The sequence below is a fragment of the Rhinolophus sinicus genome, chromosome 8, assembly GCF_057876585.1.
Source record: "Rhinolophus sinicus isolate RSI-liver-muscle chromosome 8, RSI-T2T, whole genome shotgun sequence".
Lineage (NCBI taxonomy): Eukaryota > Metazoa > Chordata > Mammalia > Chiroptera > Rhinolophidae > Rhinolophus > Rhinolophus sinicus.
In genome coordinates, this window is record NC_142508.1 from 46490029 (window position 1) to 46505431 (window position 15403).

General features: G+C 47.0%; 1 protein-coding gene across 8 annotated transcripts in view; it reads right to left on the bottom strand.

Moving 5' to 3' along the window:
- The window catches only part of WDR62 (WD repeat domain 62), a 42949-nt gene that overhangs the window by 24580 nt on the left and 2966 nt on the right, over positions 1-15403 (bottom strand). For all 8 annotated transcript variants that reach the window (XM_088800618.1, XM_088800616.1, XM_088800617.1 and 5 more), the window contains 9 exons: positions 14860-14951; positions 13924-13986; positions 9308-9365; positions 8905-9075; positions 7957-8094; positions 7346-7528; positions 5865-6025; positions 4192-4381; positions 472-609 (listed from right to left, as the gene is read on the bottom strand). In XM_088800618.1, the coding sequence (XP_088656744.1) occupies positions 472-609; positions 4192-4381; positions 5865-6025; positions 7346-7528; positions 7957-8094; positions 8905-9075; positions 9308-9365; positions 13924-13986; positions 14860-14951 (1194 nt within the window). The remainder of the gene's footprint in view (positions 1-471; positions 610-4191; positions 4382-5864; positions 6026-7345; positions 7529-7956; positions 8095-8904; positions 9076-9307; positions 9366-13923; positions 13987-14859; positions 14952-15403) is intronic.

Sequence of the window (15403 nt, forward strand, 5' to 3'; positions counted from 1 at the left end):
AACCATTTCTTTAGCAAAGTGTTTTCTCCCCAACCTCCCATCATGGCTCTCTTTGGGGTCCTGCCAACAACCCCACCCATGTCCTCACCGCATGGCAGCTAGCTAGACAGGGGCAGCCCCTGCCTGGTTTGGTCCATCATGTGCTCTCCCCGGGAGCTCTAGCTGAAGGCCTGGGGAGCAATTTCTCTACTGTTGAGCATGTTGGGTTGCCTGGAGCAGCTGTGTCGACACACCTGGACAGCAGCTGCTGATTGGCAGAAAGAGCAGGCTGTGCTACTCAGAAAGAAAGAGGGGGAGAGAGAGAGAGAAACAAGAGAGAGGGAGACAGACAGTGACCTGCCTTGGTTCCTGGTTCCTGCCCCTAGTGAAGCCGAACAGCAAGGTTCTGTGAGACTCCCTGCTGCCCCAATATCCTAGTTTAAAGTACGTCTTTGCTCCTCCTAAAAGATGGTTCATAAAGAAGCCACTCACATGACTGAAGATGTTTTTCTGCCAGGGAGAGTCGAGGCTGCTATCCACGTTCCAGAAGCGAATGGTGTTGTCTGAGGAACAAGTCAGAAAAGATCCTGATGGCAGACAAGCTCTCCGATCTTCAAACTCAGGATATACCTACAGTTCCCAGAGAACAAAGCAAAGGGCAATTCATTACAATTACTTCAATGACAGCACTAGATATACTGTTGCATTTTGGTGGAAAAAAAGTAAGTTGAAGATAAACAGGCATAGTTTAATGCTTAAAAATAATCAAGAGAAAAAGAACACAAAATGCTGCCATACATTGTCCATGTGCCATCTGTAGCCTAGGCCATAAAACATCCCCACAAATAAATTTCCAAGGAAAATGGGCAGCTCATTAAGCACAAAAGGAAACAAGGTACCATGAGAAAGAAGCAGCAGAAATGATAGTCTACCTTCAAATACTGGAATTATCAAATAGAATATAAAATAACTATACTTAATATGCTTCAAGAAGTAGAAGAACTTTGACAAGATTAAAAGTATGAGCAGCCAACTAGAAACAATAAATAACCAAACAGGGTTGAAAAAGAACAAAATAGAACTATTTATAGAAATGAAAAATAAAACATATTAAAAACCAAAGATTAGACATAGTTGAAAATTAAATGAATTGAAAGAAAGAACTAAACATTACTCAAAATGCAGTTCAGAGAGACAAAGAGACAACATATAAAGAGATTTCAAAATATGGAAGACAGGGTTCTGAGATGACGATAGCAGCAGCATCGATTTTTAAATCCAAATCCCGACATGAAAAAGAGCAACCAGATAGCAAAACCAAACCCCATGGACAACATTTACTGCAAAACTAGCTATTCTCATAATTCCCAAAATACGAGCAGGTAGGGACAAACTACCTCCAGTAATAAGACCTACACGCTATCAACATGTTCTCGTATAGGGGAGAAGCAGTGAGGCACCCGACAGACCCACGAACAGCATAAAGCCAAAGTAGCCAGCTAGGTATTCACTGGAAAGCACAATGGGCCAAACTGAACAGCAGCTGAAACTGGAAGGGTTTTACCCACTTCAATTTTCCTTGTGTGCAAGGGCTTGGCAGTAAGGTCTCAAGGGGCCAGAGCAGTCAAGGCCCTGTGAACTTGAAAACTGACCTGCCAGGGCGCCCTTCCAGGACAAAGGCCCACACTGTGAGGAAACTGCTCAGAGTGAAAACAAAATTGGTCAGGATAGGGACAAGACAGACAAAGTAAAGAGGAAGTTCAGATAAAAGCAGGGACATAACACATAAATAGGAATATAACAAAGAAATATCACAAAGCAAGCTGCGTATTTTTTTAAACAGTATGAAAATCAGAAGATGGAGTTCTTTCTTGGGAAGTTAGAAAACCTGTCCTGAACCAACTTCAAAAAATTCGGAAGAACTATTATCACATGAACGTGAACAACAAGAAGATGACCAAGACTAAGTCCCAAATTTACTCTTTAAAAAAAAAAAAAAGAGCACACCAGAAACACATTTCCATAAAACAGGTCAAAACTATAACTTACTATTTCAAAATAAGCTAAAAGACATTAAGAAAATTATCTAAATATGAAAATCTAAATCATTAGAAAAACTCAGAGAAAAGAATTCAGAGTTAGAAATAAATGAAGAAATCATTTGAGAAATAAAGGCCAAATTAAAAGGAACCCAACAGTAAATAAACACAAGAGATAAGGCATTAAGAAACAGTGAAAAGGAGGAAATTCTTAAAAAACAAAAAGAAATTATGAAAGGCCGGCCTGGTGGCTCAGGAGGTTAGAGCTCCATGCTCCTAACTCCGAAGGTTGCCGGTTCAATTCCCACATGGGCCAGTGGGCTCTCAACCACAAGGTTGCCGGTTGGATTCCTCGAGTCCCGCAAGGGGTGGTGGGCACCGCCCCCTGCAACTAAGATTGAACACAGGCACCTTGAGCTGAGCTGCCGCTGAGCTCCCAGATGGCTCAGTTGGTTGGAGCGCGTCCTCTCAACCACAAGATTGCCGGTTCAACTCCGACTCCCGCAAGGGATGGTGGGCTGTGCCCCCTAGATGGTGGGCTGTGCAACTAGAAACAGCAACTGGACCTGGAGCTGAGCTGCGCACTCCACAACTAAGACTAAAAGGACAACAACTTGAAGCTGAATGGCACCTTCCACAACTAAGACTGACACACTGTTCCCCAATAAAGTCCTGTTCCCCTTCCCCAATAAAAAATGAAAAAATTTAAAAAATTAAAAAAGGAGAGAGAGAACGGAGTAGGGGCAGTTCTTAAATCTGCACTGGCTGAGAATTTTTCAGAACTGATAAAAAGATCCTAAAAAGATCCACCCACAGATACTTTTGTTGAGGATGGATACACATATATATAACATAAATGATATTCGTATACATAATTATATAATCAATAAATTTATATTTATATAAATATTAATATAAATAAACAACAGGCAGATACACAGAAAACGAACTGAAGAAACATACAACCTGTCCCACTTAGCTCCTGAGTCCTGGGGACATGACCCTAATAGTCTTTGATAGCTACCTTGCTATCTAGGATGACAAGATATTCCAGCCTCATTTTTCACATTTCTTGTCTCAATCCTGGAATCAGCTATTTCTTAAAGAAGCCCTTGGGTTCTGTTTTTTTGTTTTTTCAATTCGAATTGGTATTTCAAAATCAGTCTGGGTGCTAGGGATGCTCATAGCTATTGGATTGATCATTCCATAATTCTAGTTCTCAAAGACGCAGGGGATGGGTGAGGGTGAGAAAGAGCAGGATTGGGGGGTGGGGAGATGATCGAAGAGATTTTAGCTTTATCTGTAATATTTCACCTTTTTTCAAGGAGGAAATATTTATACATACATTTTTTAAGTTATTTAAGAACATTCTTGCTAAGTGAGAGAAGTGCTAACACCAGAAGCATCAGATCTACAAAGACAGATGGATTTAAGCAGGTCAAAAGGCTAAATAACACTTATTCAAAAGGATTAAGTTATTTTTCCCAATTCTGATTTGGCCCACTGAAAACATAAATTCTCTAGGACAAACATTCCTAGTAGAAGAAATTTTCAGGAGAAAAAAAAGCAGAATATAATTCTTTCTCTTATCTTATCTGCAAGGAGTACTTAGAACAGCTTTAGAGAATGAAAAAATCCCCACAGATTCATTCTTGGAAAATAAAAACTTCAACACAAATAAAAAAGCACTAAACAACACAAATGACCTCCACAACAGGCTCTCTGGGGGACACAGGCTCCTGCTGCAGGACCTCTGCTCTTGCTTTTCTCCCGGGTGGCCATGTGCCTCTCATCCCCTCACTACCTGCAGGTCTCTGCTCCACGTTCTCAGGGAGGCATTCCCTAACCACTCTCCTCTCTACAATAGCAAGCACTCGTGTTCCGTCTTTCCCCTACTAGGCTTCATCTTTCTTCCGAGAGGTACAGCTACCTGGCATGTTGTATATTGGTGATGTTTATGGGTTTACTTTCCCACCTAAATGTGAGCTCCACAAGGACAGGACTTTTGTCAGTTTCCTTCCCAGTTGTGTCCCCAGCACCTAGAACAGCACCCGGCACATAGCTGGAGTCCATGAGTATCTTTTCAAGGAATAGCTGAATGGTTTCCCCAAACTCTGCAGAAACTCCCCAGATAGGGGCTGAGCAAGGGCAGGGAAGAGAGAGAGGGGCTCACCTCCACGTTCCAGACGTAGGAGCTGTGAAAGAGTTCCGACCACATCTTGCCTACTTTGTTGATGTCTTTGACATCCCAGATATAGATGCTGTGGTCCTTATACACGCAGGACAGCCACTGGTGAGTGGGGTCGAAGGTCAGAGCCACTGTATCCGGATAGACTGCTTCTGCCTTCCTGCAGAAGAGGAAGCTAACAAGGCAACACAGGTCATCAATCACCATTAATTGTCACTGTGGGCAGTGACAGCTGCCTGTGGTGACACTGAAGCTGTCTCATGCCTGGCAATGCCATGGTTGTTCATCTCTCCTACTCCAACTCCACTTCTCCCTCTTCCTTCTTCCTTTGTTTTGTTTCTAATAGAGATTGTAAAGTGGAAGCTTCCACTTAACCCCTGAGAGCATTTGAATTTTCGACTCCTGTTAACATTTTTCTCCCCTCATTTCACCCAATCCAAGCTCCGAAAATAAGTCCTAACCAGAAAATAAGCCCTAGCATGATTTTTCAGGATGACATCCCCTGAACATAAGCCCTAATGCATCTTTTGGAGAAACCTTAATATAAGGCCCAGTCTTATTTTCGGGGAAACACGGTACCTCAGGCCTTCTCTCTCGTGGGCCCCACCAACACGTGATCAAAAATCTCTGTACAAGGGGGTGGGGGAGCCGTCCCCTGGCTTGGGGCTTCCCTACAAAGGCTACAGTTTATTGAGCACCTACTGCATGCCTAGCCAAGAGCTTTAGCTGCACTGAATTCCTACAATCTCCATGAGAGGTACGTATTGTATTTTACAGATGAAGAAACTGAAGGACAGGTTGATACAGTGACCTGCCTGAGGCCACACAGCACATAGCAGAACCTCGCAGAGCAGGGCAGCCTAGCCACTACAACACACCACTGTCTGTGGGTTGCTGATCTACCCTCTTTCCTTTGAGATACTCAATAGCCCCTCTGGGCTCTCAGAAAAGGCACCCCGGAGGTAGTGTCTGGCAATCTACAAAGAGGCAGCCCCAGCCATGCAGCACCCTCTGTTTAGGTAGCTCCCATCCCCACAAAACTTACTTACAACAAAGGGAAAATATGTCACAGCTTAGCTCTTCCACCCACTCTTGACATGACAACCAGAGGGATCCAATGCTCAAGGTCTGGTCACGTAATACCAATGACTGAAATCCCCAGTGGCTACCCATGGACCAGAGAATGGACAAGCTCCTTCCACCAGATCCATCAATTCTTAGACCTGTCTCCCACAGCACACTGGGCTCCAGCCACAGCCCCTAGCTGTTCCTGTAATGTCAGGCCCAGTATGCTATCTCCTTACGGCCTTTCCACTTACTATCAGGACCCAGGTCTCCACAGTGGCTCCTTCTCACCAGAGAGACTTCCTCTGGCCACCCAATCAATACAGCCCCAAGCCCCAGACGCTCTCCTTCCTGAGGCCCTGCTTTATTTCACCAAAGCATTTATGACTATCAGAAATTATCTTATTGGTGTACTTGTGTATGACTGAGCTCCCTCCCTCACTAGACTGAAGACTTCACAGTGGCAGAGATTCTGCTGCCTCATTATAGCTGTACCCTGTTTCCTGCCCAGGGCAGGCCAATGTGGAAGCATAGATGGATACGAGCAGACAGACTCTGGTTGGGCCCCTCGCCCTCCCCCTGCCAGGTAGTACCTGGGGTCCAGGCCCTGGGCCACATCTACCCCGAGGTAGTGTGGCTTGGGCAGGTTGGCGAGGTAGTGCAGGTTGTAGGCCTGGAAGATGCGAACTATTCCATCGGTGCAGCCGCAGAAGATGAGGTCCTGGCTGACACAGAGGCAGGAAGACAGGGAGACCTGTGGGGGTAAAGGGACCCAAGTGGACTTTGTGCTTTGTGTGGCCCAATTCAGGGACATGAGGACTGACAGGACAGCGTTGGGCCTCCAAAAAAGCCTTATGGTTTCTTGGGTCTAAGAAGCCCATCTCAGCAAATTTTAAGATTTCTGGAACCAGGATATGGCATAAGGTCACTACTGAAGGAAACATGCCAGCAGGTAGACGGAAGCATGAATTGGGGCGGGGTTGTCACTGCTCCCTATAGAGGAATTCACCTGTGGGTGGAAAATAATGTGTTCAGCAGACTGTGACTTCAGAAAGGTCAGTAACAGGGTTGAATTTTAGGTTTAAATTTTATTTCCTGTTGCTTAAAAACAACTTTACAGAGATTATACTTCAAAGCAGCACAGAAAAAAGTTACTGTATACAGGAAGGTCTGTCTGTCCTGCCAGGATGTGCAGAGAGAAGGCGTAGGAAGTGCCAGAACTCTGTAGTTTTCCCAAATCTACAGGGACTTAATTTATGAGTCATTTAAGACAAGTGCTCAGGGGCTACACATCTATCTGTCAAAAGCTTCTGACATGCTTAAAAGCTGCATGAGTTCTAGCAAGAGGATTCTAGCAAATGAGAAAAAAAAAAAAGATGTTTAACCAACTAGGAAAGACAGATAAAACTCGGTATTCTTCCATATGCCGGACACCATGCCATTAACTCTAACGGTGAGCGCTGGAGAGGAGTCACAAGAGCAGGACTAGGAAAAGGAGGGAAAACCCAGATGTTCCTGTCGATAGTCAAACGGGCATCCAAATATGGAAATGGAAAGACAGCTTGGACACAAACCCTCAGATCCTGAAAAAAGTGGTCCTGCCATTTATTGATGTATCATCCTTTAGTTTAGTTGTTTTTGGTATAGTCTTTTTTGACTGAAAATTAATTAGTAAGTCAATGATACCTTAGATTAAAAAAAAAAAATGTAGTCCTACTAGCCAACAGTGCTCAAAGAAGAGAAATGTGAACTGAATCAAACAGTGATGGGAAAGCAATTATAACCTTGACCCCCATTACAGGGCACCACTATGCTGAATGCCTTACCTATATTATCTCATGTGACTCTCTTCTCTGCTCTGTGAAGTATATGGCAGTATTTCCATTTCACAAATGAGGAAACTGAGGCTCAGAGAGGGAAAGTCATTCACCAGAGTCACATAAGCAGAACTTGAAGTCATACCCAGAGCTGGTATGGTCAACTACCAGGCAGGGACATGCTGAGCGTTCCTGGAGACCATGTCATGGAAAGAGTATTTCCCCCCCATCAATAGCAGAGAGGGAGGGTGGGGTACCTTCAGGTTGATCCACTTCTCTAGCACCCTCTTCTCGTTGAACTGGCAGAGGAGGCCCGAGTAGGACACACAGAAGGTACTGCCTGCGATCTGGCCCCGGCCACAGGCCACACCACAGAAGACATTGTTGTGCAGCTCACCTAGAATGCCTGAGCGCCCTACGAGGGGCACCGTACCCGTCACCTGGAGGCAGAGCAGGGAACAGTGAGACAATGTCCACATGGCTTAGACCCCGACAAGGTCATGAGAGGCCTCTCATAACCAGAGGACACAACGCAACTAAACAGGAGTCGCTAAGGAACTCCTCCAAGTGGAGGAGAAGGCAAGACAAAACAGAACACACATTTCCAGGCCGAGTGGCTGGAAGGCAGCAGTTCAGGAACGAGGTCTGGCCCCATGGTCGGGGGAGGAGGGGAACGCGGTAGGGAGGTTTCCCAGGAGGGCCTGCCAGTCCGCACTCGGAGAGCAGGCCAGAAGCAGAAGCCAGACCCCCGAGGCCAGACAGCCTCTGAGACCACTGCCCCCAAATCTCAGGTAAAAAAAAAACGAGGCCATACTGCCCCTGATGGTTACTTCCCAGGCTGGTTGACGTGGCAGGGACAAAAACTCACCTTTGCTTCAGTGCAGACTTCCAAGAACCAGAACCTCACATGCCGGTTCCCGACTGTGACAAAATAGCTGCTGTCCTCTGAGAAAGAGAGGGCGATGACCCTGCACGATACCTTGTTGGAGGCCACCACAACATCTTTCTGGAAGAATCAGTGCAGAGAAGTTCACGCTAGCACCCACCCCCTGGACGCCTGCTCTCAGCCTGTGCCCTCAGCCCTGTATCATCCCTCTCCCCTGCTCCAAGTCTGTTTTCCTTGGGCCCACCAGGGAGCTGCTTCATGGGAAAACCTGTGTGGCGCTCTTATCATTCCCACTATAGAGGAGACTGAGGCTTGGAAAGGTTCCCATGTGAGTAAGTTCCAGAACTCTGCCCAAGCTCTACAGCCCATACAAGGTGTTGAGGCTGGGAGGTAAGGACAACACAAGCACGGCTGCCACAGGGCTCTGACTCTAGGCCCTGCTGAGCCCTTCACAGCATAATTCATGGAATTCCCTCAATAGCCCTATCACAGAGGTGCTCCTCCTCCCACCCTGCCATGCTTAGAGGGGGGATGTCATGTGCTCAAGGTCACACAGCAGGTTAGGAACACAGCCAGGACTTGGTACCCACTTCTGTCGACTCCAAGTCCTCCCCTAGTTGCTCCAGGGTCCAGTCTTAAATATCAGCTCATTGAATTCCCACAACTCAACGAGATGGATGCTATTACATCCAGTTTACAGAAGAGAAAACAGACCCACAGAGAGGTTAAGTCACTTGATGAAGGTCACAGCTGGTCAATATAAAAATAATTATATATTCCATCACTGAGAACTCATCACATGCCCTACAGTAAGTGCCTAGAACAGGATCAGCATGGAGTAGGTGCTCAATAAACATTTGCTGGATGAGTGAGCACTTTCCCAAGTTATCTCATTTAGCTGCCTGCCCACATGCCCACCAGTTGGCTCACCTTCCAGTCCCAGACGTTGAGTACCATGTCGTGCTGGTAGCCCATGGACACAATGTGCTTCATGTTGGGGGAGAAGGCCACACAGGCTACGCCGTACTTGTGGCCTAACATCTCCGCCACCTGACTCTTCTCATCCACATCCCAGATGCGCACAGCAGGCCTGTGCCCGTTCTGGGGAAGGTGAGGCCATGAAGTGCTGCTGGGTTCTGCACCAGGCAGGGCTAGAGGGGCTGGCAGGGCTGAAATTGGCATTGCCCCAGGGTGTGCCCAAAAGCCACCTCCCCCATCTGCCACGAGGCTTTTCTGGCCCAGGAAGGAGCTATTCCATGGACTCCCCAGGCCCAGGAGGGACAGAAGGAATGGCCCCAATACCCCTCCCCACCCACTCAGGACCACAACTCACCTCCCCCGTCACTATGTACTTCCCATCAGGGGAGAAGGCCAGAGCACTCAGAGACTTCCTGGGGGCAAGGAAAGGGATTGATCACTGGTTCCACTGAGGGTGGACAGCCAGACCTCAGCCTGGCTATGCTCACAGCACTCTGCTCCTGGCTCGCTCCAACCGAGAGGTAAGCACCACCAGCTCCCACGGAGCCAGAACTGCCAGTGTGCCCAGCCCAGCATAGCACACAGTGTGTTCCTGCATTCCCTGCTGCCAGGAGAAAGGGGCAGTGGCACTGGGAAATGGGGTTCTGTAAAAGCAAAGGCCCTTTCCTCCCTAAAACCTCAAACCCAGATGGGGTAGACACTGAATGGGGACCCTCCTTCTTCACCCTCTGCAGGGGTGGGCTCCCTAAGATCCTACCAGCCCTGTAACACTGAGAAATTCAGATGCAGGAAATAGCACAGATCTGGCCTAACTCTGGAGGTGGTGCTAAAGGGAGGACCCTGGCAGACATCACCCTGAGACAGCTGCAGCATGTGCTCTACTGCTAACTGCTCAAAGTGTTCTGGAAAACCAATAAACAACCAACGTGTTTGTCCTTGATACTCCCAGCTAGCCCGCACAAAGACTGATTGACCAGACTAGTTTGCACGATTTTTGGCAGCAAGTCTCACTATTCCCAGACTGCATTGTCTTTTTCTCTCTCCTCTTTCTTTTAACCCTGTTTTCACCTCTGTTCCTTAACAGTCTAGTAATTGTTTCCCTCACATGAGTAAGTGAGTGTGCAGGCAACTCTGAGCTAAGTCTTTGACAATCTCATAGAACATGTATCATCATCAATTCAACCCTCTGGTGGTTTCCCACCGCTCCTGCTGCAGCAGACAAGGTGAGCTGCCTACCCAATATCCACTCGCCTATCCTTCCTCACTGACAGAACCCCAATTTTAATTGGGATGGCAATGTTCCTGGCTAGAGTACATTTCCTCACCTCTCTTGTAGCTACACACGTAAAGGTACGTGACTTAGTCTGGCCAACGAGAGTTGCTGTGTGCAATTTCTAAAAAAGCTTCTCGAAGGGAACTTTTTGCCCTGCTCCCCACTCATTCCCCTTCTGAAAAGAGGACATGTCAGCCAGAACTCCATCTGGGGTCATGCAGTGACCTCAAAAACAGAAGCCTTACAATAGTCATGGTGGAAACAGAAAGACAAGAGTGGGGTCCCTGATGCTTGAAGAGACACCAGCCCCCTGGGTACCTACCTCCAGACTTCTTACATGCAGGAAGAGCATGCCCGTGTGTTTGAACCATGTTTGTTGTGGGGTTTCTATTGTTTGCAGCTACTCCTAACCTGGCTGTCACATGCCCTGACCTAATGCCCAGCACTCTGCCAAATGCTATATGGGCAGCACTACACTGATTCCTCACACATGCTCCATGAAGTCAGGATTCTCATTAGCCAGTTTTGGATGAGGAGACCTCAACACAGGGAACTCCCCTGCCCAAGGTTATCCAACCACACAGGGCAGAGCCCTGGCCCCAAGGCCAGAGGTTCTCAGTCCTGGCTGCATGTCAGAATTCCTTAGAGAGCTTTTAAAAAATGTCAAAGCTATGCTAAAATTCATGAGTGAAAGTTTGGTGAGGAACAAGGTAACATCTGCAGAGTTTCAGAGAAGCTCCCCCTACGATACTAATCACAGAGGGGAAAAGAAAGGCTTCCACGGTGGAGAAGCCTGGAAGATATCTTCTAAACCAAGGGCTCAAAGTGAACACCACTGGTCATAGGAGAGAGCAACATCATGAACTTCGTGATAGGATGAAAGCACTGAAGAGAACGCAGCATTCCTTCTGAGAAGTTCCTGCCAAAGATGCAGACCCTGAATCTATCTATGAGGAAACATCAGACAAACCCAAATGTTGGCACACTCTACAAAATAACTGGCCTGTAATCCTCAAAAGTGTCAAGGTCACGAAAGTCAAGAAAAGATGGAGGAGGGGCAGCCGGATGGCTGTTGGTTAGAGTGCAAGCTCTGAACAACAGGGCTGCTGGTTCACTTCCCACATGGGCCAGTGAGCTGTGCCCTCCGCAACCAGATTGAAGACAATGAGCTGCCACTGAGCTGCCAGAGGGGCGGCTGGATGGCTCAGTTGGTTAGAGAGCGAGCTCTTAACAACAAGGTTGCCGGCTCAATTCCCACATGGAATGGTGGTCTTGCCCCCTGTAACTAAGATTGAAAACAGCGACTGGACTTGGAGCTGAGCTGCGCCCTCCACAACTAGATTAAAGGAAAACAACTTGGAGCTGATGGGTCCTGGAGAAACACTGCTTCCCAATATTCCCCAATAAAATTTTAAATATATATATATATATATATATATTAAGAAAAGATGCAGGAACAGCTTCAGACTGAAGGAGAATAAAGAAATAATGACATGCAATGCATGATTCTGAACAGAATTATTTTGTTATAAAGGACATTTTTGGGACAAATGGTGAAACTTGACTGAGGAGTAGATGGTAGTGATGTACCAATTTTAATTTCCTAATTTTGTTGAAAGTATTGTAGTTTTGAAGGACCATGTCATTTTTTTTTATTTTTTTTTCAGGAAATATACACCGAAGTATTTAGAGATACAGGGGCATCATGTCGGCAGCTTACTCTCACATGATTCAAAAAAAACACATTAATACGTATATAGACAGAGAATGATAACGCAAATATCATAAAATGTTAACATTTGGGGAATATGAGTGAAAGGTGTACATATGCCCTTTGTACTATTCTTTTAAGTCTGAAATTATTTCAACATAAAAAGTTTAAAAGTTGCCAATGCCCAGGCCTCACTCCAGACCAATAATTAGGCTTCATCTGGGAGTGAGGCCCGGGGTCAGGTGACTCTGAATTGCAGCCAGAGTGAAAACCTCTACTGTGGCCACACTACCTCCTAAGACAGACCCATCAGTGGTTGAGAGTGGACCTTTTTCATGCCATCTGCTTCAGATCAACGTTACCTACTCCAATCCTTACAGGAATCAGGGAGGCAACATGGAGGCTGAGATGAACTGACCAACAGGAGCTCTGACAAATTCCATGAAGCTCCAGCGCATCACTGCCATACGGGAATGTGGGCCCCAGGGACCAGAATCCCTCACTTTTCCAAAATGAAAGAGACAGATGGATTTTTGCGTAAAAAAACTTCAAATATTGTCAACCAAGTCCAATCTTTAAAACACACTGTGTCAGACAAGGCTGTGAGACTCTGGTTTGCAACTGCTGCCTTCAGAACACATTCACAATAGGAGGCAGCTATTTTGTTTTAGAGGGTGCCAAGGCTCGGAAAGAAGTGTCTCACCTGAAATCACTGGAACCCAGTTCTGCCCACGCCACCAGTGACAGAACCAACAGTCAGGAGCCAAGCATCCAAGAAGCCCCTTCCAAGAGGGAGCCTGTATCTGCCACACCATAGGGACCTGCCATATCTTAAGGAACCTATCTTAGAAACTGTAAGGGAAGGGGAAAACCCACACCTTATCCTTTCACCTGGGAAAGCAGACCACAGGAGCTAAGCTTCAGCTACGACACTGAGTGACGTGCAGTCCCCAAAGGTCACAACCCAATTGGGACCAAAGCCCCAGGATGACACAGTGATCAAGCAGCCCCAAGGCAGACCGCTGGGCACCAACTTGGGCCTACTCAGGGCCAAGGGCCTTCCCCAATAAACTGGCTGCAGGAGGGCTCTTTCTAAATCACTTTCAGTCATGAAATAATAAGTGCCATCAATGTGCTAGATACCACTCTAAGTGACAGGGACATAGAAATTAACTAAGAGAAACTCCCTGCCCTCACACTGTGGAAGGGTGACAGACAATGATATCATCAGTGAGGAAATTAGATAGCATATGAGAAAGGAGTACATTTTGTGGAGAAAAGTAAAACAGGGAAGGGAGGTAGAGTGTGCTGGAGGGCTGGGATGTGGAAAGCATATTCCTAGCCTATAAACAGCCATCCAGTGGCTTCTCTTTGCAATCAGTATCCACCACCCCCCTCCCCAAGACCCATGTGATGTGGCTTCTGCCGGTTCCCGCCTCTCTGTCCCTCATCTACTCCTCCATTCCATGCACATGAATCCCTGGTGGCTCCTCGAACAACCTGAGAGTCTTAACTACTGTCAGGCTTTGGCCCTTGCTGTTCACTCTGCCTGAAACGCTCTTCCCTCACCTTTACATGGGTCATCCCCTCACTTCCTTCAGGTCTCAGCCTTGGGAAGGCCTTCCCAGAGCCTTCTGTTACGGCTTTTCCCCCCACTCTCTGCCTGCAAACCTGCCCTAACACATCTCCATCACTTCCTTCATAGCAATGGTCACAGGGGGCTTACTAGTCAATCGGGATAATTTGTCTTCCCCGCTGAGCTGTCAGCTCTACAGGGTGGAGAGATTCTCCTCTTTTGTTCACTGCTGTGTCCCCAGCAACAAGGACCGTACCTAACACAGAACAGATACTCGGTGAATGTTGCTGAATTGATGGGTGAGTGAATAAATGAGTCACCTACCCACGAGGACTTCCACAGAATGTGGGAAAGGGGTGATATGCCAGGACCCTGGTCCCACCCCTACCCCATACCCAGGCCCCAGCCTACCTGGCAGTGTTAAAAATGTGCTGCTGCTTGTTCTCCTTGGGGTCCAAAATCACCACCACACATCTGGGGAGAAAGAGGAAAATGTGCCCAAACTGAGGGGAGTATTGGGGTTCAAGGATGATTCTGTTCCCAACAGAAGAGAGCCCACATATAAACAAGGCTCCCTTGGAGCAAAAGATTCTCTGGTCACCTCCTCTTCCAGGTGTTTATGTTGAGAATTCTAGGGCACTTCACATTATTACTAATACATTCTTAAATAGAAACCAACACATCCTCTGTGGTAACTATCCCGCTAGGCCCTGGGCTAATAAAGACCTTATGTACACAATCTCTTTAAATACTCACAACTGTCAGGTAAGGTCAGGAATCTTAGTTCCATTTTATAGATGCGGAAACTAAAGCCCAGAGAGGGGAAGTCCTTTGCCCAGGGCTACCCAGTAGGTGTGGGACCGAGTGGGGATGTGAATCTCTACCTGTCAGACTCAAGAGCCTGCCCTTGTTCTCTACCATGGACTGCTTACTTCCCCAAGACTAAGTAATAGAGTCTCGGGTCCCTTCAGTGCCTAGGACAGTATCAGGGTAGATCAGTATTTGTGGTATAAACAGTTACAGAATGTCCTTCAGTCCTCTCAACTACCCAAGAGGAGGGTATCACTATTTCTGTTTTATAAACATAGAAGCAGAGGGTCAGAGAGGGGTACTTGGTGGAGCTGGGACACAAATCCAGGTCATCTGACACCACATCTTGGGTCTTAACCATCTGTCTTTCCCATAATTGCTGCCACCTCTCACCTGCAGGCTTTCATAGTGCTCACTACATGCCAGATACTGTTCCAGACACAGATGGACCCATGGAATCCTCTCCACAGCCCTCAGAGGTAGGCAGCATTTCTGCATTCTACAGAAGGAAAGGCTGAGGCCCACCTACTCACTCACCCTGCTAGGTAGGCCACATGGCCTGTGCTGGGGTCACAGGTTAGGCCACTGCTGTTCTGGGCTGTGATGCCGAGCACCTTCTCCAGTGACACCTGCAGGGAAAAGGACCAAGTCAAAAGCACCTGCCCCAGCAGACCCCGTGTGGCATAGCCGCTTCAGCCACCCATTCAGTCCTGTTATGTTCAATACACTCACTGAGTTTCTATAGTCATCTACCACGAGCTAACACTTGTTTTCCTCAACATTCCTTTGACAAATACACAGTGCCTGGTGAAAGGCATAGAATGGTGAGGAAAACAGATAAAAATCCCTGCCCTCCTGGAGCTCACATTCTGGCGGCAATGGGATGAAGGACATTCCAAGAAAACAGAAAAAATATGCAAAATAGATATCAGGTGATGATAGGAGAAATAGAGAAAAGCAAAGCAGGGAAGGAAACTGGGAGCACAGGGGAAGGGGAGAAGGCCACACAGAGGAGGTGACCTTTGAATAATTTCTCAGTATTTTATGTGGCTGAAAGACCTGAAACCCCACAACAAACCAA